The sequence below is a fragment of the Tarenaya hassleriana genome, unplaced genomic scaffold (genome assembly GCF_000463585.1).
Source record: "Tarenaya hassleriana unplaced genomic scaffold, ASM46358v1 Cleome7, whole genome shotgun sequence".
NCBI lineage: Eukaryota > Viridiplantae > Streptophyta > Magnoliopsida > Brassicales > Cleomaceae > Tarenaya > Tarenaya hassleriana.
Window position 1 is genome coordinate 1,552,304 of NW_010969548.1, and position 20,044 is coordinate 1,572,347.

Genomic DNA, 20,044 nt, shown 5'->3' on the forward strand with positions numbered 1-20,044 from the left:
GGAATAGAAACCTAAGACGACCCCCCCATTTTTGGGGAATCTTGTTAGGGTTTCTGACCTCAACTATAAATGTGGTCCTACGATTATAGCCGATCCCCAAGTGTGTAACAAGGTGAAGCCCAAAAGGAACCAACTTTTTAGCTAATGACCGTTTCTAAGTAACCGACTTTCCCAATTCTCCATCACAATTTCCACCATTAACTGAACCCACTTTTTCTTGCGCCAGATCCTCAGGCCCCTTTTGACCTTCTCACCCTTTTTATATCCCATTTCCTTCTCCCTCTTTTGCTTGAACCAGAATCCGGAAAAATGGAGAGCAGTGGTAGTGTGTTTGATCACAAGCAAATGGTGGCCAAGACGGAGAGAGGTGAGTCCCCGAGATCGTCCACGAGGCTGCAGAGGCGAGCACCCGCGGCTCTGCAGCTTGACTGCACGGCTCAGAACCCGTTTGCCGTCGAGGGAACAGCTATTCCGCTGCTTTCGCCTCTCTACGTGCCTCCGAGTCTTTCATCTTCGCCCCGGGAGGGGGAAGGGTTCGGGTTTCACAGCAGTCCTGACAAGGAGGGCTCTCAGGCACTGCCGGACAGCCAGGGAGGGTGGCAGCATCCGGCAATATCCGAACATTCTGAGCTCGTGACCATGTTTCAGACCAAGTTTGTGCTCGTAAATGATTCACGTTGAAGGCTTTCTTAGTTTTGGGTTTCATGTTTCAGTATGTAGAAAATTTTCAAGGCCCTTACCAAGCAATTTTTTTCCCTACCCATCTCTTGAAAACAGCTAATAAAACGAAATCTATAGGTTTGACGAGTTCGTGAAAACTGTACTAGGAAAAACGTGTAATTGAAAATACAAATTCCGCCGTGCAAACAAAAAGGAAAGAGACTTCTTAGGCTGGAAAAAAAATGTTCTTTATGTACAGCAGGCCAAATACCTACACGACTACTCTCTCACTTAATATTTCTCTATCATGTTTGTCTAAAAAGAGATGGAACATTGAAAGAGTGACTCTTACAGATGCAGTGTTGCTGTGGCAAGGAAACAAGACATCCTTGTACTGAGATCAGAAGTCGAACTCCCCTGTTGCCTGTGTATCCACGCAGCATATGAAGAAGAGGGGCATTGTATCATCGTTTTTATTTTGTTCTTTATGTACAGAAGGCAAAATACCTACACGACTACCCTCTCACTTAATATTTCTCTATCATGTTTGTCTAAAAAGAGATGGAACATTGAAAGAGTGACTCTTACAGATGCAGTGTTGCTGTGGCAAGGAAACAAGACATCCTTGTACTGAGATCAGAAGTCGAACTCCCCTGTTGCCTGTGTATCCACGCAGCATATGAAGAAGAGGGGCATTGTATCATCGTTTTTATTTTTAAGAGTTTTAAGTTCAATTGGGTTTCGGGAGAGTGGCATACCTTGTTGAAGAGAATGTCTTTATCGTTTATATGCATGATCCCATCCTTCAGCGTGCATTTCCACCTGCTCTTTGTGCGAGAAACCTAATTGCATCAGCAGATAAGGCTTTCCCGTGATTAGAATATCCGTGTACAGACACAAAATTGGTCATGTTAAAGAGGAACCTCGAAGTAGTACCTTGTCGAATTGAGCCAAAACTAGGTGTTGAGTGTTAACATCCTCACCACTGTCGAGGTCATCCAACTCATCATCGTCATCATCTTCATTCAATAACTCATCGTCATCTTCATCATTTTGTGCAGCAACAAGAGTGCTGGCTTGGGTTTCTAACATATGGGAAACTAAACAGATCATATCTGTTTGCACTGAAACACTATCCAATATGTTGTTATTGACTTCACTCACCATTAAGAGCAGGAGTTTTTGCTTCGTTGTAGTCTTCATTGACTCCTTGGTAGCTGTATATCTTCAACCCAAGGAAGTGATCGTCAATTAAGTGAGAATAAATATACCCCGGTCGTGGAGTTATATCATGATCCATTACATGTGAGAAGACAAATAAGAGGAGAACAACATAACAATGACAGAAAAAGTTCCTCTTTTATTTATCCATGTGAATTCTAAGAAAGCAAATGCAATCTATATCAATTCATGGGATAGCCTTCAAAATGGACCCATCGGTGTTAAAGGATAAGAGAGATAGTAATTGCTGACACTCCGGTTAGGGTTGTATAAGATAAGGGATTAAGAACACAAATCAAGCATCAATACTGAAACACATGGTGCAAGATGGACATATCTACAGAAGGTCAAATTTCTTACATTGGGCGTAGACAGTATATCATCGTAAGGGTCGGGCATTGGCCCATCAACTTGAGGAATCTTCAGAGATGAGCTGATGAAATTTCCTGAGACATTTCTGCTAAATTCATTGGTCACACTTTCCCCTTCGGTTCCCTGCAAATTTGCATTCCGAGCATTCGATTCACGTATATTTAAGAACACCACACATGATGCTAAGTAGGTAAGGTGTAACTAATACTTTAAAGAGCTTTCCAAATGTTGGAAACTCAAACCAATATCTTCAAAATGCATAAGTTCATGATGGTAAGTATAAACAGACTGTCTATGATTACTCAAATTATTACATCAAATACAACTGCTATAAATAGAGGGGACGAGAGAGGGTTAGAGAGATCTTGGACAGAAGGAGAATTGTACTCTCATTGTAATATCTGTATTTACATACGAGCTTCCACGTAAGTCTCAAAGCTAGACTATCACATATCTTGTTGCGATGGCTTCCACAAACATATCACTTGCGGAAAAAGAAAACTCTGTTTCCTTCAGATCGATTTTTTCAGATTGGAAGCTAATGAAATCACGAAAAACCTTACTTTTTCATGTGAAGTATTCCAAATTCCAAGTGTTCAAATGAAGTGTTCTAAATACCTTGGACACCGCATCATTGGCTCCATCTTGTTGAGGTATAGATCCACCATTTGGATATTGTGCAGGAAAGTCCTCACGTTTTCTTTTCACAGAAGATGGCACAAAGAAGTCCTGGATGTATCCGATTAAAGTTCAAACTTTCTTACTGCTGACTTGTCAATATATGGAAGGAACTTTATGAAAAACCAAAATCATTTGAATCCTGGACCAGAGTGCCAAATTCATGATTCCACAACCTAGATGTTAAATAAAAATACCTGTGTCAATTGCTGATTAGAGTTTCCTCTCTCAGCCACATTTTGGCCATTGACATAAGCTGTGAATAGGTCAGACAGTTACACTCCAAAACCACAGACCAATACACTTGGTGTTGACAGAAATAATACTTACCAACATTGACATCGAGCCTTGGATTTGACCATGGAGAGGATGATGGCTGCAGCCAAACAACAAATTATTAGTTCAAGTACTACACAAAACCAGAAAAGCTCATGTCTCCCGAGAAACCATTTTCACGTCCGATCAGCCCATCAAAACAAGTAGAAAACGCAGTTCAACAAGTATTGCTCACCATATAAGGACTTGGGCTTCCTTTAAGATCAGGAACGTTTCCATTTTCACTTGCAGGAGTTGGATAACCACTAGAGCCAGTAGGGATGTTGTACATGGAAGAGTTATCAGCAGTACCCGGGAGAGGCGTCGGAAGAGGAGTCTGCATACAAAGATAACATGAACTCCAAGTGAATATCTCGAAACTATAAGATTTGAGGAGATTAGAGTTTCAGTTGAATATCTCAGAACCACAAAATCTCAGTCCATGCGAAATTACATACTGGAGGGAAGAGCATTTCAGCTGTTGGAGTCTCGTATTCCTCTGCGCCTTCGTAGGGAACATTCAGATCGTGCGTCAATGGACCCCCAGGAATTGGCTTCGGAGCAGATGACCGCTCTATCGGTCCACATATGACTCCAGCGTGCATCATCTTCATTTCCCAAATCTACCAATAAAATTGCAACCAAAACAAAGAGCATCAGCCAAGGCAGGCTCCAGAAACCATAGAGTTCACTTAATTGGAGGAAATGGACTCCAAAAACATTAGGTTACAGCGGGACAAACCAACATCCAGGTGCTACTCACGAACCAGAATCCACTAACAAACATCTATTTCAATCCGATTCCAGTAAAATGAAGAAGAAACGCAATCGATTCAAGCATCCTAAGGCCCTGGAAAACACCTAAAACTTACTCCCTGAAGGTCGTTGAGAACACTCTCTCCAGGACCTCCGTTGTTGATGAACTCGTCCCTGACCTTGTTGATCACGTCCTCGATGACGTGAATGTACAAAGCGCTTGTGGTCGTCGAAGCGGCCATCCTCCTAGCTCCTCTGATCTCCTAGGGCTTTCTCGGAAATTTTCGGGGTAAAGAACCCGAGAGAGAAACACACAAACACCTGAACAGGGGTCTCCGAGGTCAACTAGGGTTTGCCGGTGGCGCTACGACGGAGAACGGTAAAGATCGGCGATGAAGGGGAGAGAGAGAAGAAATGTGGAGGAAAAAACAGGGAAAAAAATTATAGGGAGGAATATAAATAGGTTTGCATCAGATCATGTGGGAGTAAGGACACGTGGCATTATCTGCGTGCTTGCAATATCTTTTTTTTTTTCGTGTCCACCGTTCGATTCTGCTGCTTCCTGTAATAAGCGGTCGAGGGCGCAATCGCCGACCGCCCGATAAGGCCGCGATTACGTCATCCGCAGTCGACGGTCCATATCAAAATCAACACAAATTTGTGTTTCCCTTCTTCCAATGAAAAAATATTACAAACTTGCACCAGTATTTTGTTTATTTTCCGATATGCGCCAGTTATTTTGGTTTGTTTCATTTGCTAATCAACCTCGAATATTTAGCCTAAAACGGACTTCAAAATTTGAGTTAGACTTAAAAAGTAATATAAAGATCATAATATATACACACACACACACAGAAAGAGCATAGTTAAAAAAAAATAGAGCTAGAAAAAATTCAAGGTGGAAAAAATGTAATTTGATTAGAATCATTTCAGAATTACTTTTAGTTCGCAAAAAATTTCCATTTAAAGATTAATTAAACTCAATTCTATAAATTCAAAAGCTTAGATACTGTAATACAAACATTTTACTTATTTAACTCACAAAATTGGACTACTTAATTTTCTAAACTAAATTTTATAGATATTATAAAATAATTTAATTGTCAGATTTTTTAATTCTTTTAAGTCCAATGGATTATTTAGTTATTAATATTTGTTCGTAAAAATAAAATGTGGGAGTTTTTGGAGTTTTTAGAATCCAAAAAAAAAAAATAATAACATTCAACTTTTTACAAAATTACTTTTCTTAAAAACTTGGAAAACTATTTTAGTGAAAAAATTAATGAAGAAACAAAAGCTATTTTTGTTGAGCTTTCAAATATTATAAAATCCAAAATCAAAAACCAAAAAGTAAAAATTAAAATCCAAAAACTAAAACCAAAAACTCAAAATAAAAGCAGATTGAAATCTCGATTGAAAGTTCTCTTTTTTTTTTAAACTTTACATTTTACAATGTTTCCAGAAATGGCAATGACGTTATTTCAATTCAACTTTGAGGGTAAACATGGAAATAGGCATTTCAATCTATCGGAATTAGGGCTCGTAAAAATGAGTCTTTGAAAGACCCTAACATGGCAGACAACACTGCTTAAATCCCTAAGGCCGATCTTTCTCAAGGTGCGATATCCGCTGTACCCTCAACCCCTAGGGAAAGCCAAATTCATGATTCCACAACCTAGATGTTAAATAAAAATACCTGTGTCAATTGCTGATTAGAGTTTCCTCTCTCAGCCACATTTTGGCCATTGACATAAGCTGTGAATAGGTCAGACAGTTACACTCCAAAACCACAGACCAATACACTTGGTGTTGACAGAAATAATACTTACCAACATTGACATCGAGCCTTGGATTTGACCATGGAGAGGATGATGGCTGCAGCCAAACAACAAATTATTAGTTCAAGTACTACACAAAACCAGAAAAGCTCATGTCTCCCGAGAAACCATTTTCACGTCCGATCAGCCCATCAAAACAAGTAGAAAACGCAGTTCAACAAGTATTGCTCACCATATAAGGACTTGGGCTTCCTTTAAGATCAGGAACGTTTCCATTTTCACTTGCAGGAGTTGGATAACCACTAGAGCCAGTAGGGATGTTGTACATGGAAGAGTTATCAGCAGTACCCGGGAGAGGCGTCGGAAGAGGAGTCTGCATACAAAGATAACATGAACTCCAAGTGAATATCTCGAAACTATAAGATTTGAGGAGATTAGAGTTTCAGTTGGGGAAAGAACGAGCTCTTCCGTAAACCCTAGAAAATGTCGGGCGGGTTTTTCCGGGTGAGTTCCCCATGTTTTTCTTGTTCCCTCTTCTCGAATCAGCAACCGATGTATCTTTTGTTAGATCCGGGTTGTTGCAACTCAAATTCGAGTTCATCTGCTTTCTCAATTTCAGATTATGCATTGTGTTTCAGTGAAGTTCGATTTCGGTTGCTGGATTTGCACTGATTCCTATTTGGTTGAGTTTCAGGGTACTTCTGCTGAACAGGATACGAGGTTTTCGAACAAGCAAGCCAAGCTCCTGAAAACCCAGAAATTTGCTCCGGAGTTGGAGCACCTGGTTAGTTTCATTTCCGGACACATAATTATAGTGAACGAGATTGTTGTCACGTTCGTGACTGGGGGAATTTTCAGAGTTAAACGACATTAGTTCTCCGTGAACCCTAAATTATTGATTTCTTGGTGTTAAGTATTTGGTCCAGCCTCAGTGGGTTGGAAGCTTTTGCGTGTTCAATGATTGTAAACTTTAGCAAAGTTTGATTCTTCCTTGTCCCGATGTCTCTCTTCTTGGCTTTGGTGTCAGGTGGATATGGCCAAAGTGAAGATGGATGTTATGAAACCATGGATTGCAAATAGGGTCACCGAGCTGCTTGGGTTCGAAGATGAAGTACTGATTAACTTCATTTATGGTCTGCTCGATGGAAAGGTAATGGATTACTGCATGGGACTGAGCTAGGCTTTCTGCCTTCAAGTTTGTTATTGGGCTATTATCTTGATCAATGGTTTAACTAATGCAGGTAGTGAATGGTAAGGAGATTCAGATATCACTAACTGGATTCATGGAGAAAAACACTACGAAGTTCATGAAAGAACTCTGGACGCTTCTTCTAAGTGCACAGAAGAATGCTAGTGGTGTTCCACAACAGTTCTTGGATGCTAAAGAAGCGGAAACCAGGAAGAAAAAGGTTTTTCGTTGATGCATCCAGAAATTGGTCAGTGCTGAAGAATGCTCTTCCTTCTGCTGTTCTCTTATGATCTTTATCACCCTTGTGTGACAGGAGGAAGCAGATCAGTTGGCAATTGAAATAGGGAAGAGGAGGGAGAGAGAAAATAAGGAACTTGAGCATGATGTATCGAAGAAAATGGTAATACTATCTTTGTTCATGCTAGAGTTCCAATCTTTGTAGGTGTTTTCCCGGTTTTAACTTTCACCTGCCCTTTTCATGTTATTCAGCTAGCTTCTGCAATTATTAGGGTTCATGTGCTTTACCTCAAACTACTGTAGGACAGTGGCGCTGAACCAAAGGGTACAAGTACTGCAGTGGAGTCAAAGTTGTTGAGAGAACGTCCAGAGTATGGGAGAAAGGCTGATGAGAAGAATGGTGTAAAAGAAAGGAGAAGGTAAACATTTAAGTGCACGCGCTTTGGTTTCCAATACCGTAATACTGCTTCAAAGTTGAAGTGGAATAGAATGGATGAATCATTAGCTATTGGTATCAACCTGGTAACATATGTCAATGGACATTTAACATCACCCTTTGGTCAGCAGGGATCCAATATCTCCTCGACGCCGTGATGCATCCCCTTCACCCTTGCGGTAATGCTTCGATAGTTTTATTCTTTTAATTCCTTTGGTTGTATCTATACTTGTGAGGAAGTGTATTGATTTCAGTTCATTCCTATGCAGAGGATCGCGTTCTAGGTCGATCAGCAAAACAAGTTCAGCCTCTGGAAGTTACTCAGAGTATGCTGTCCTCTTCTTAAATTGAAGCATTTGATCTGCATACTCTATTAGTTTTTTCAATTCTCGTACATTTTGCTATGCCTTTTCTATCTCTGTGGCTGATCTATGTATGCAATGACAGACGGAAAACTAGGAGCTTGTCACGGTCACCAGAGGGCTCTATTTCACCCCGAAAGCGGAGGTCATCGTATTCTAGACGCCGGTCCAGGTCATTTTCGTTGTCTCCCCGGCGACGGAGGGTTCGTTCTCCTTACCAAAGCAGGTCCCGGTCACCTGTTAGGCGCCGCAGGTCCCGATCACCTGTTAGGCGCCGGTCACGATCACCTGATAGACGTCGCAGGTCACGATCACCTGTTAGGCGCCACAAGTCACGATCACCTGTTAGGCGCCACAGGTCACGGTCACCTGATGGACGTCGCAGGTCACGATCGCCTGATGGACGTCGCAGGTCACGATCGCCTGGTGGACGTCGCAGGTCACGATCACCTGATGGACGTCGCAGGTCACAATCGCCCGATATACGGCGCAGGTCACGATCTCCCGATAGACGCCGCAGGTCACGGTCTCCTGATAGTCGTCGCCGGTCACCATTTTACAGACGCCGCCAGTCACCATTGCCTGATAGACGTCGCCGGTCACCAACACCACCAGCCAGGCGTCGCAGGTCACCTTCGCCCCCTGCAAGGCGTCGCAGGTTGCCTTCACCGCTGCCTAGGTCGCCATCAGCAACCTCTAGGAGTGCAGGATCTCCTTCACCAGTTAGACGAGGAGGATTGCCTTCGCCTGCTAAACGGCCCTCAGTGCCATCATCCGTTGGCCGGGAATCTGCATCACCATCCCCTCGTGGCAGGAAGAACGGGCTGCCATCACCTCCTGCTGGGAGACGCAGGTCACTGACACCGGCTGGGCGTTCTGATTCTGAATCACCTTCACAGGTTAAGCGTCGTGGACCTCCGAAAAGAGGATCGGCATCTCCCGTTCGGCGGCGTAGATCACCATCTCCATCACCCTCACGTGACAAGCGTGGTGGATCTATATCTCCTGTCACTCGTCGAGGTAGATCTCCTTTACCTGTCAGTGAAAAGTCACAATCTCCTGTTCGGAACAGGTCACCAATACCTGCGAGACAAAGGCCAAGTTCTCCTTCACATCGTTTATCACCACCACCTGCGAGATCCACGTCTCCTGCAAGAGATAGATCATTGAAACGGCGAAATCAAAGGTCACCATCCACTTCACGACAAGATGCACTCTCCCCTGTGACATGCAAATCACCTGATAGACGCAAGAGACGATCTCCATCCCATAGCAGGTCTTTATCAAGGTCACCCTCTTCAACTCCTGTTCGTCGTAGGTCTCTTTCGCCAACTAGCAGGATCTCCCGGAGGGAGAGATCACCTGGACAACAGCCTGACGAGCGAAATAAGTATGTGGTTCACGATTCCTTTGACCATTTTTATCGGTAAATCGCTCGTAGAATTAGCTGCTGTAGGCTATTTAATTATATGCCTTGCCTGCTGATTCTTCTAGGTCATTGGTTGTGGGTTGAGAATAATTTTTTTTTAATTATTCTCTCTGCTGCTTTGCTCTTATAGGGAGGACACAGACCACAAATCCAAGTCCTCAAATAAAATATCGGTGCGGTCCCCTGAATCTGGTAAGCAGAAAGAATCACTCAAGAAGCTGGAAGAAGTTGGAGGCAACCGAGGACATGTGAAGGAGCATGAAAGAAAGAGGTATCACTATGTTTTACACTGCCTAATTTGTTAGTGAATTCAGGATTCATGCTCTTGCTAACGCATCTGTTCTATACAATTTATTTGCAGTGAGAGAATTTCCCGCCGCAGAAGTCCTGATGCGCGTATATCTCCAGCTCGTAGAACACATATTTTAGAGGATAAGAGACAGTCTGATCCAAGTAATGTGAAGGAGATTGAGCAAGTTGAAAAAGCGAATCACAGAGACTTGGATGAGAACTTTTCCTCTGATTCCGAGGGAAGTAGAAGGCATCGAACTAAGGATAAGAAGAGAAAGCATAAAAGATCGGAGAGGGAAGAAGTTTCTTCAGATAATGATGAGAGTTATGATTCTGAAGTAGAACATAGAAAGGAGGCTAAAAGGAGGAGGAAGGAAGAAAAGAAATCGAGAAAGGAGGAGAAGAAACGCAGGCGAGAGGAGAGGCGTCGTAGGAGGGAAGGAAGGCGTGCGGAGAAGTCAAGGCTTAAGAATCGGGATTACTCCGATACTTCAGAAGGCGAACCCGAACCTGACTTAGGAGACGAGGCCCATCCAAAGAATGGAAAAGAGGAGGATTCAGATCCAAAGAAGCTGGAGATTGAGTTGCGAAATAAAGCACTCGAGTCACTGAAAGCAAAGAAGGGCGCCGGGCAATAATCTCTATCACGCTTCTGAGCATTCCGTGTGATTTGAACATGATTCGGATCATTATCTCGCTGGGTTTTCCCTTATGTCCTTGTTCTTAAATGTTTCCAACCTTTTTTTTAAATTTACTGTAGTCTGTGTTTGTTGGACAAGTGACAGCCTTTGTGTGCTATTCTGTTGAGTGCAACTTTATGCAGACATTCATGGCTGATCCTTCTGGTAATAACTGTTGTCTTCTTCATCCATTGTTCCTCCTACCTTCTGATATTATATCTCGGTATTGGTTTTTCTCTCGACTCTCTCTCACATTAGTCAAGTTCAACACATTCCTTTTATGTGTTTGATCTCTCTATACACTTTGAAACCCAACACAAATTATTGCAGTAACTGTCTACTCAACTGCCAGCTCGAGTCCGGAGTGAATAACCAACAGTGTTGGATACATGCATAAATTGTTTTCACACATCATAACAAGAGTTTACTCCGATTATGAGTTGGGTTGGTAGGAGAAGGCGTTGATGGTGAGACCGGTCTGACCTGTTATGTATGAAGCTGCAGGCATACACAGAAACGCCACAAGCGACGAAACCTCCTTTGTCTCTCCAAAACGGTCCATCGGAATCCTTGAGAGTACTGTCTTTGTGAACTTTTCGTCACGCAAATGCTGGAAGAAAAAACATATATATAGAAAGAGATTTAGAGGATGATCATAGATAGATTATACAATGCGTGGGAGGTTTCTAGTTTACAGTTTCAGCCATCGGAGTTGGAATGACACCAGGAGCTACTGAGTTTGCCCTTATGTTGTCGCTTGCCCACTCACACGCTAGATTTTTTGCTAACTGGTTCATAACTCCTGCATTTGCACATACAGATATTGTCATATGGGTATCTTCATTTGGCCATATTAATTCCGTTCTCATGTTTGAAAACATAGAAGTTGCCCGACAAAGAGCAGAATGAAAGAGAAAGTTAACTTCAAATGCTTACCTTTTGTTGCACCAAAGATGGATCCAAGGATACATGATACAACTCTGCCAATGGAGGAGTTGGACACTATGCTTCCAGATCCTGAAGCCTTCAGCAGAGGATGAGCGAGCTGGCAGAGATGGTAAGCAGACTCGAAATTCGTGGCCATGAGAAACGAGAAATCTTGTGCTGTATATTCTGTAGTCGGCTTTGACACACATACGCCCACGTTGTTTATCTATATCAAACACGGGACTACATTTTTCTTAACCTTGATAACGCAGAAATCAAAATATCCGATGTGGGGTAAATTTGTATGAGACATTACCTACAAGAATGTTGAGTTTGCCACCAAACAGAGAGGAGACGATCTCCATCAGTTTCTTTCTCTCGGAATGGGAAGATACATCACATACTGAACCATAGACTTGGAGGCCCTTCTCTTTCCATTCGCGTAAGCTTTGGTTAAGGTGGGACTCGGATATGTCACACGTATAAACTATTGCTCCAAAGCCAGCTAGTTCCTCAACCATGCCATGCCTAAAGATTCAAAAAACATAGAAATCTTTGCAGAATCAGGATCTGAAGTGAAAAAAGAATCAGAATCAGAGTTAGAATCAGTATCCAAATCTACAAATCTAAGATGCTTTTGGTTGCGTAACCGACCAAACCGTACATTTTATGTATGTGGGGAAGACAGAACCAAGAAGGGAAATTTCTCTTATATGTTGATATACGTTGTCTGATATTGGAACTTGTGGTATTACAAGGAAAACAAACCGTTCAAGGCTTATATCTATACGCGAATACAAGAGGAAGAAGACGAACCCGAACCCTCTGGCTCCACCAGTTACAACGGCGGTCATGCCTCTCAGCGTCCACCGGTTATCCATTCGTGTCCAGAAACTTTAGCCAGAAAATGGCACCGAAAAATGCAGATTCAAGACACTATGAAACTAGTTTCATTTAAAAGATATAAGTAAGGGCGAATACATGAAGATCACGTTTTAGTAACCACAAAAAGGAAGAACAAATTCAAGGGTTGGCCCCTACTCGTGAAAAACTCATATCCTCTTCCAGAAGTTATTTCAGAATTACGCTAAACAAATTTTCGGGTCAAAGAAAGAATTCTAGCGAGGGAGTGATGCTAATGGCAACGAACGATGGCTTAAAATGTTTTAATTAAGTCACTGAACTGAAATTCCTAGGCCCGGAGGCAGCCTAAGTACCCAACAGAACTGAAATTCCTGCAAGTGATCTGAAATGAATGAAACACGTTGTCCGTATGGAGTTGAAAATGGCAGCTTCTGATGAACATTGTACTATCTGAATCCTCTTCGTCTTTCACCGTCTTCCTGAGACTGAAACGAGTTGCCCAGAATCGCCGATTGGATATGAATCCGAAGAACTCACACTGATTTCACAAAGAATGAACGAACACACACAATACGAAAAGATCGACACACACGAATTACGAGTTCAGGTTAAACAGTGTGCTTAACCCTACGTCTCGGGGAGAGAGAGTAATCCACTATCAGATCAAGATTACAGGTACAGGAGCAAGAAAATACGAGAGCTTACAATACAGCCATTTGAAGCAACAACAGCTGAGTCTATTTAATATTGAAGATGACCAAAGCCTCTGATACGTTCGGAGACTTTTCCTTCCTCTGAACCCTCTATTTCTACCAGAGTATTTGGACGAGATTAAAAGGCATAACCTCACAAAACTCCACCTTGCCTGTAAATCGAGTCTTCAACATTTCAACTCAGACATCTCTCTCTCCAATACTGAACGTTATCATGTTACCTCTACTCTGAGCAGCTTCAACAAGTTCGCCAGCTTACTCAGTTGAATTGTCTTGGTTAATAAGTCCGCAGGGTTATCATTTGTGTGTATTTTCTGCACCGAAACTGACCCTTGAGCTATTACATCTCGTATGAAGTGAAGACGCACATCAATGTGCTTTGTTCTCTCATGATGGACGCTATTCCGAGCAAGATCAATGGCACTTTGTGAGTCGCACATTACAGTCACTTGTTCTGTTCCAAAACCTAGTTCATTCATTAGTCCTCGTAACCATAATCCTTCCTTAATTGCCTCAGTTAGTGCCATGTACTCTGCCTCAGTTGTCGACAATGCTACCACATTCTGAAGTCCAGATTTCCAACTTACGACGTTGCCACCAACCATGAAAACAAAACCTGTTACTGATCTCCGTCTGTCTAAGTCTGCCGCAAAGTCTGAGTCACAAAACCCCTGCACTTTTAGCGACTCTCCTTTCTGATACCTTAAACCATAGTTCTTGGTTCCATTCAAATATCTCAAGACCCACTTCACTGATTCCCAATGCTCTTTCTCTGGCTTTCCCATGAACCTGCTGATGACTCCAACTGGAAATGCCAGGTCTGGACGAGTTCCGATCATAGCATACATTATGCTACCCACTGCATTTGCGTAAGGGACTGAGTCTGCGAAGTTCTGATTAAACTCTTCTGGATTTCTGATTGACTGTAGCTTAAAATGCGCTCCAAGTGGTGTTTGTACTGGCTTGGAGTCTCTCATATTAAACGTTCTTATTACTTTGTCAACATAATCAGTCTGGGACAGAGTTAACAAACCTGATGCTCTGTTTCTGTTGATCGACATTCCTAGTATCTTTTTAGCTGAGCCGAGATCTTTCATGTCGAATTCCGTGTTTAGCACATCCTTTAGTAACTGTAAGTCAGTCTTCTCTCTTGCTGCTATCAACATATCGTCTACATAGATCATGAGGAAGATCTTTTCTCCCCTCTTGTCATTTCTGAAGTATACACATGAATCATAACAGCTTCTTGTGAATCCTTGTTCCTGTATGAACTCATCGAACCGGATATTCCAACGCCTGGGTGACTGTTTTAACCCGTACAGGGATCTTTTCAGTAAACACACCTTACTCTCATTTCCTTTTTCCAGAAATCCCTCTGGCTGCTCCATAAGGATGTCTTCTTCTAGTGTTCCGTGCAGAAAGGCCGTCTTTACGTCAAGTTGGTCCAGCTCTAGATCTTTATGAACCACTATAGATAGTAAGACACGTATGGAAACATGTTTCACTACTGGTGAGAAGATCTCCGAGTAATCAACTCCTTCAATCTGTGAGAACCCTTTTGCAACAAGTCTGGCCTTGAATCTTGGCTTCTCAACACCAGGTATTCCTTCCTTTAACTTGTATACCCACTTACAGCCTATCACTTTCCTGTTTTTCGGTCTATCAGTGAGAATCCAAGTCTGATTTTTCTTCAATGAGTCCATCTCCTCTTCCATTGCCCTTTTCCAGTTATCCCATCTAGCATGTCTCTTTGCTTCCTGGTAGGTTTGTGGTTCTTCCAGCTCTATACTTTGTGATGCTGCTAATGCAAAGGATGCTGACTCTGTTTCCCTAAATCTGGGGGGAGGCTTGATTTCTCTCCTCGTTCTATCTCGGGCAAGCACATATTCTATCAGCTTTTCTTGCAGATCTGGCGGTGGACTCCCATCAGTTCTAAATTAATTTTCAGCTTCTGCTTCTTGCTCATCAGGTGGTGCTTCCCCTATTATGGTTTTCTTGTTTTTGTCCGGTGTCTGAGGTTGATTCTCTGCTTCACCTTGAAGCTTACTTTCTCCAGTTTCTGATTTAGCTGCTGTGAGTGGCATACCTCCTATCTCAGTTACACTCTGTTCTGGAATTTCAGATCTTTTTGTCAGGTCTGGATACACGTCCTTGTACATGGTCTCCTCATCAAACCGAATGTTCCTACTGATCATTACTTTATTGTCTTCAGGATACCATATCTTGTACCCTTTTACCCCTGTTGGGTATCCAACCAAAAAACCTTTCTTAGCTCTTGGATTCAGCTTGCCTTGGTTGTCATATGCGTATGCTGCACATCCAAAACGTCGAAGGTGGTGATATCCAGTATCTTTTCCAGACCATACTTCATTTGGGATCCTGAAATTTAAGGCTGTTGATGGAGAACGGTTGATTATGTATACACTGACGAATGCTGCCTCTGCCCAGAACATATGTGGCAATCCAGATTCAGACAAAATGCATCTAACCTTTTCCATAATGGTACGATTCATTCTTTCTGCGATGCCATTCTGCTGAGGTGTATATGCACAGGTTCTATGTCGAAGAATCCCTTGACCTGTACAATGTTCCTCAAACTTTCTGTTGCAATACTCAAGTCCATTGTCGGTTCGCAATACCTTGAGCTTCTTTCCAGTTTGACGTTCTACCATTGTCTTCCATTCAATGAACTTCTCAAAAGCTTCATCTTTTCTTTTTAGAAAATAGATCCAGACACGCCTAGAATAGTCATCAACAAAGCTCATAAAGTATTGATTCCCTGACATTGACGGGGTTGTTGATGGTGAGCCCCACAGGTCCGAGTGAACATATTCTAATGTACCCTTTGTTGTGTGTTTTCCTGTTCCGAAAACCAGTCTGTGTGACTTCCCGAATATGCAATGTTCACAAAATTCCAGGTCTGTCACTTCAGCATTGTCAATCACCCCTTTCTTGGCTAATAGCTCCATTCCTTTTCGTGACATGTGGGCAAGCCTACTATGCCACAACTTGGTTTTGCTTGATGTGTTCTGACTTGTTAGTGCTTTTCCTGTTGCTGTCTTTCCATCGAGTATGTAGAGTCCATTCAGAAGGTTTCCTTTTAACACTGTCCTGCAGCCCTTGATAACTTTCAAGCAACCATCTTGTGACTTATACCAACACCCTTGTGTTTCTAAAGTTCCTAATGATATCAGATTGGTTCGCAGAGAGGGTACATATCTGACTTGGGTCAGAATCACTTCAGACCCATCATGAGTTTGTAATCTGATGTTTCCAATGCCGTATATCCTGCAAACAGCATTATTACCCATCTTTACTCCTCCATCGTGTTTTTCCTCAAAATCTGAAAACCATTCTTTCTTGGGACATAAATGAAATGTACATCCAGAGTCTAACACCCAGTCATTTTCATCATCCCTTAGTCTTGTGTTTAAACTTTCTGATTGAACCACCATTAGGACTTCTGAGTCACATCTGTTCCCTTTAACAACATCTGCATCAAACTTATCAGTGTCATTCAAGCCCAACTCTTTCTTTCTCGCATAACATTCCTTTTTCAAGTGCCCTTTCTTGCCACAATGCCAGCATTCTACATCTCTATTTCTTGATTTCGAACGTGATCTGGCCTTTCTGGATCCTGATTTTCCTCTGTGTTGGGTTCTTCCTCGAGCATTTAAGCCTTCTGCTGATCCTTTACCAATTTTCCCTTGTTGTATCAGCTCCATTTCTTTCGAGCGAGCTGCAGCCTTAACCTCCTCAGGTGTGATTGATGCTCTTGAGTATTTTAGCACCTCTCGTAACTGTTCATACGGTGGCGGAAGAGAATTAAGTAGATACACCGCTTGATATTCTTCTTCCACTTTAACTTGCAAACTTTGAAGATCTGATAAGATCTTCTGAAACTCATCCAAGTTTTCTTCAACCGACTTCCTTTCATCCATTCTGAATCCAGAAATGCGTTGCATCAGATACATCCTGTTTGGCAGGGACTGTTCCAAGAACATCCGCTCAAGGAGTCTCCAGATCCCAAAAGCTGTTTTCTCTTGAATTACCTTTCTTAGTATCTGATCTGACAAACACAGCACAATTAGGTTTCTTGTTTTTCTGCTCCTCTCTGCACGATCTTGACTGGTCCTAGTTGATCCACCTACAGCTTCATGACCTGTTGTGATCATTGATTCAACCTCTGAAATAGTCGAAATCTCAGTCATTCCCAAAATTCCACCAGTTCCAGGAACTGGAGTTCTCAATTCCTCTGCGATCTTCAATTCTTGACTTGTTTTCCAGGTTGCAGGATCGTCATCGAGTGTATCTTGGAGTCCCATTATCTCCAGCCCGATCTGGATTTTCTCCTTCCATAAAACGAAATCATTCTTTCCATCGAACTTTTCTACGTCGAGTTTGTGCAATGGAGCCGTCATCGTATCGTTCCTTTCTCTTCAATCGCAGTCTGAATCTTCCACCAAATTCAACCTTCTTGTTCGCTCAATCAGCCGGGCTCTGATACCACTTGTACTATCTGAATCCTCTTCGTCTTTCACCGTCTTCCTGAGACTGAAACGAGTTGCCCAGAATCGCCGATTGGATATGAATCCGAAGAACTCACACTGATTTCACAAAGAATGAACGAACACACACAATACGAAAAGATCGACACACACGAATTACGAGTTCAGGTTAAACAGTGTGCTTAACCCTACGTCTCGGGGAGAGAGAGTAATCCACTATCAGATCAAGATTACAGGTACAGGAGCAAGAAAATACGAGAGCTTACAATACAGCCATTTGAAGCAACAACAGCTGAGTCTATTTAATATTGAAGATGACCAAAGCCTCTGATACGTTCGGAGACTTTTCCTTCCTCTGAACCCTCTATTTCTACCAGAGTATTTGGACGAGATTAAAAGGCATAACCTCACAAACATGGAGAAGAAACTGAAATCTCTTCATAATGTGTTCACAATAACTGAGGACCGGACAAAACCAGTTTCGGTGTTCTTTAGCTAACGAAGAAATGTCGTTATCTGTCAAAGTCCCAACGTATCGTAGGACTTAAACTTTTTTTCCACCGCATTTTTTTGGTGGGGTATGACTGAAAACACGTTTTCCACCACATGTTCACTGTCACTGGCCATATGTATAAAGAGGTCCACCATATGTATTTTTATTTTTATTTTCAATTCCGTTTCTTGTAATCATACAGAAGAATGGATAGCAGATGGAGTCTCCAGGGCATGACGGCTCTCGTGACCGGCGGAGCCAATGGGATCGGGTAATGTTTCCACTTCTTGTTATTATTTGGTACTGTCTTGCGTATGAAGAACATTTTTTTTTTCTTTTTCAGGATCTTTTTTCGGTTGGGATTGACAATTTTTCGGCGAATCTTGTAGGCACGCCGTAGTGGAGGAACTAGCGAGTTTCGGAGCGAGAATCCACACGTGCGACAAGTCAGAAGTTAGCCTTGACCGAAGTTTACGCGAGTGGAAAGAGAAGGGCCTTCGAGTCAGTGGTTCAGTCTGTGATGTATCCTCCCGTTCCGACAGGGAGAAACTGATGGAAACTGTTTCCTCTTTGTTTGGCGGCAAACTCAACATTCTCGTACGTAATAATCTGTTGTGCGGAAGCGTACCGGGTCTCAAATGTGAGACGATGGAATCGAACGAGAGAAAGTAAAAGACACCTGGATTTAACGTGGTTCGGCAGAATGCCTACGTCCACGGCGAGGAAGAACACAAACTCCACTATATCGGTGAACAAATGTGGAATACAACACACACTCAACCTCACTTCCCAATTTTCTAAGAACACCCTTTCTCTCGTAACACTCAGAAGAAGAAAATATTCAAACCGTATCCAAGAACCTCACCGAAAAAAATTTCCAAATGTGGAATACAACACACACTCAACCTCACTTCCCAATTTTCTAAGAACACCCTTTCTCTCGTAACACTCAGAAGAAGAAAATATTCAAACCGTATCCAAGAACCTCACCGAAACAAATTTCTTGGATACTAAGAAAGAAAACCCAAAACCCTCGAAAAGACCCAAATATTGGGTTTCTTGCTGAAGAAGAAAACTTCTTCTTCCACACTCCTTCTTCTCTTCTGAATGTTTTTATTAGTGATTTGTGATACTTGAGAACATAACTTGCATGGCTATTTATAGGAGAAGTCACAGACAGATTTGTGGCGGAAGACAAAAGCCACCAAACCATTCACGTTGAATGGTGTTTGATTTTTTCAAATAAAAAATCAACCAATTGCCTTTGTCTGCCATCATCACCAATTTCCTTTGTTTGCCACCAACACCATAATTGAAGCCACCATTCACAATCTCCACCTTGGCTTCAATGACACCACTGTAACAAACGAGAAAGGATGTCTCCAACCGTGCCTCATGGCACTCAAATGCTCGAAGGCGTTCAAATGTGCATGATGTTGACCAAGTTCAAACAATGATTGAACTTGATCGCTGTAATCACCTTGGTCAGCATGTCTGCAGGATTATCAAGAGTCTTCACTTTCATGAGTCGTATGATACCTTCTTCGATAATCTCCCGCACAAAGTGAAAGCGAACATCTATGTGCTTCGTTCGTGCATGGTAGACTTGATTCTTGGCCAAATGGATAGCACTCTGACTATCGCAGTATACAGAAATGTTTTTCTGTTCAACTCCAAGCTCACCAAGTAAACCTCCCAACCAAATAGCTTCCTTTACAGCCTCTCCAACTGCCATATACTCTGCTTCTGTTGTAGACAAAGCCACCGTAGACTGTAAAGTAGACTTCCAACTCACCGGAGCTTTCGCCAGTGCAAACACATATCCAGTCGTTGACCGTCGCTTATCCAAATCACCAGCATAGTCGGAATCAACATATCCAACCACACAGTGACCAAGTGATCCATCTTGTTGAAACACCAATCCAAAGTCCAAGGTCTTCAGAATATACCTCAGAATCCATTTCACTGCCTGCCAATGTCCTCTTCCAGGATTATGCATATACCTGCTCACCACTCCAACGGCATGTGAAATGTCGGGTCTCGTACACACCATCGCATACATCAAGCTACCAACCGCATTTGCATACGGAACCTTCGCCATGTACTCATGTTCCTCATCTGTGGTAGGAGATAAC

The 20,044-nt window shown here is 42.4% G+C and overlaps 4 protein-coding genes across 5 annotated transcripts; 2 read left to right on the forward strand and 2 right to left on the reverse strand.

Annotated features, from left to right (window-relative positions):
* The first annotated feature begins 309 nt into the window (after positions 1-309).
* On the forward strand, positions 310-681 carry LOC104801530. The gene has a single exon (XM_010524839.1). It carries the CDS (start codon positions 310-312, stop codon positions 679-681), a length of 372 nt encoding a protein of 123 aa, XP_010523141.1.
* Positions 682-819: 138 nt separating this feature from the next.
* LOC104800687 (transcription initiation factor IIA subunit 1-like) lies at positions 820-4,435 on the reverse strand. Its single transcript, XM_010523578.2, has 12 exons — positions 4,119-4,435; positions 3,705-3,869; positions 3,443-3,583; positions 3,262-3,307; positions 3,129-3,187; positions 2,872-2,982; positions 2,242-2,376; positions 1,825-1,885; positions 1,597-1,745; positions 1,419-1,502; positions 1,168-1,320; positions 820-931 (listed from the first exon to the last, which is right to left on the reverse strand). Exons 1-11 carry the CDS (start codon positions 4,242-4,244, stop codon positions 1,297-1,299), a joined length of 1,101 nt encoding a protein of 366 aa, XP_010521880.1. The 5' UTR covers positions 4,245-4,435; the 3' UTR covers positions 820-931; positions 1,168-1,296.
* Positions 4,436-5,566: 1,131 nt separating this feature from the next.
* LOC104800686 (serine/arginine repetitive matrix protein 1) lies at positions 5,567-10,589 on the forward strand. Of its 2 annotated transcripts, XM_010523576.2 has the most exons (12): positions 5,567-5,649; positions 6,230-6,284; positions 6,475-6,564; positions 6,808-6,930; positions 7,022-7,189; positions 7,283-7,369; positions 7,510-7,625; positions 7,774-7,821; positions 7,912-7,968; positions 8,090-9,394; positions 9,564-9,704; positions 9,795-10,589. In XM_010523576.2, the coding sequence occupies exons 2-12, from the start codon at positions 6,264-6,266 to the stop codon at positions 10,360-10,362; spliced, it is 2,724 nt and encodes a 907-aa protein (XP_010521878.1). In that variant the 5' UTR covers positions 5,567-5,649; positions 6,230-6,263; the 3' UTR covers positions 10,363-10,589. The 2 variants fall into 2 exon arrangements, with proteins under 2 accessions (XP_010521878.1, XP_010521879.1); XM_010523577.2 differs by lacking the exons at positions 5,567-5,649; positions 6,230-6,284; positions 6,475-6,564; positions 6,808-6,930 and having other exon boundaries at positions 7,097-7,189; positions 7,515-7,625.
* A 77-nt stretch (positions 10,590-10,666) lies between these two features.
* LOC104800688 (tropinone reductase homolog At2g29340-like) lies at positions 10,667-12,884 on the reverse strand. Its single transcript, XM_010523580.2, has 5 exons — positions 12,148-12,884; positions 11,652-11,859; positions 11,341-11,557; positions 11,100-11,206; positions 10,667-11,014 (listed from the first exon to the last, which is right to left on the reverse strand). The coding sequence occupies exons 1-5, from the start codon at positions 12,210-12,212 to the stop codon at positions 10,838-10,840; spliced, it is 774 nt and encodes a 257-aa protein (XP_010521882.1). The 5' UTR covers positions 12,213-12,884; the 3' UTR covers positions 10,667-10,837.
* Between the last annotated feature and the right edge of the window lie 7,160 nt (positions 12,885-20,044).

Excerpts from the sequence above, each read along its gene's own strand:
- LOC104801530 (XM_010524839.1), top strand. The coding sequence starts at position 310 with ATGGAGAGCAGTGGTAGTGTGTTTGATCACAAGCAAATGGTGGCCAAG.
- LOC104800687 (XM_010523578.2), bottom strand. The coding sequence starts at position 4,244 with ATGGCCGCTTCGACGACCACAAGCGCTTTGTACATTCACGTCATCGAG. Across the intron at positions 3,308-3,442 it reads GAAGCCCAAGTCCTTATATG|CCATCATCCTCTCCATGGTC; the intron begins GTGAGCAATACT and ends GTTTGGCTGCAG. Across the intron at positions 1,886-2,241 it reads ATATACTGTCTACGCCCAAT|ATATACAGCTACCAAGGAGT; the intron begins GTAAGAAATTTG and ends CTTGGGTTGAAG.
- LOC104800686 (XM_010523576.2), top strand. The coding sequence starts at position 6,264 with ATGTCGGGCGGGTTTTTCCGG. Across the intron at positions 6,931-7,021 it reads ATGGTCTGCTCGATGGAAAG|GTAGTGAATGGTAAGGAGAT; the intron begins GTAATGGATTAC and ends TAACTAATGCAG. Across the intron at positions 9,705-9,794 it reads AAGGAGCATGAAAGAAAGAG|TGAGAGAATTTCCCGCCGCA; the intron begins GTATCACTATGT and ends ATTTATTTGCAG.
- LOC104800688 (XM_010523580.2), bottom strand. The coding sequence starts at position 12,212 with ATGGATAACCGGTGGACGCTGAGAGGCATGACCGCCGTTGTAACTGGT. Across the intron at positions 11,860-12,147 it reads GGTGGAGCCAGAGGGTTCGG|GCATGGCATGGTTGAGGAAC; the intron begins GTTCGTCTTCTT and ends TTGAATCTTTAG. Across the intron at positions 11,207-11,340 it reads CATCTTTGGTGCAACAAAAG|GAGTTATGAACCAGTTAGCA; the intron begins GTAAGCATTTGA and ends GTGCAAATGCAG.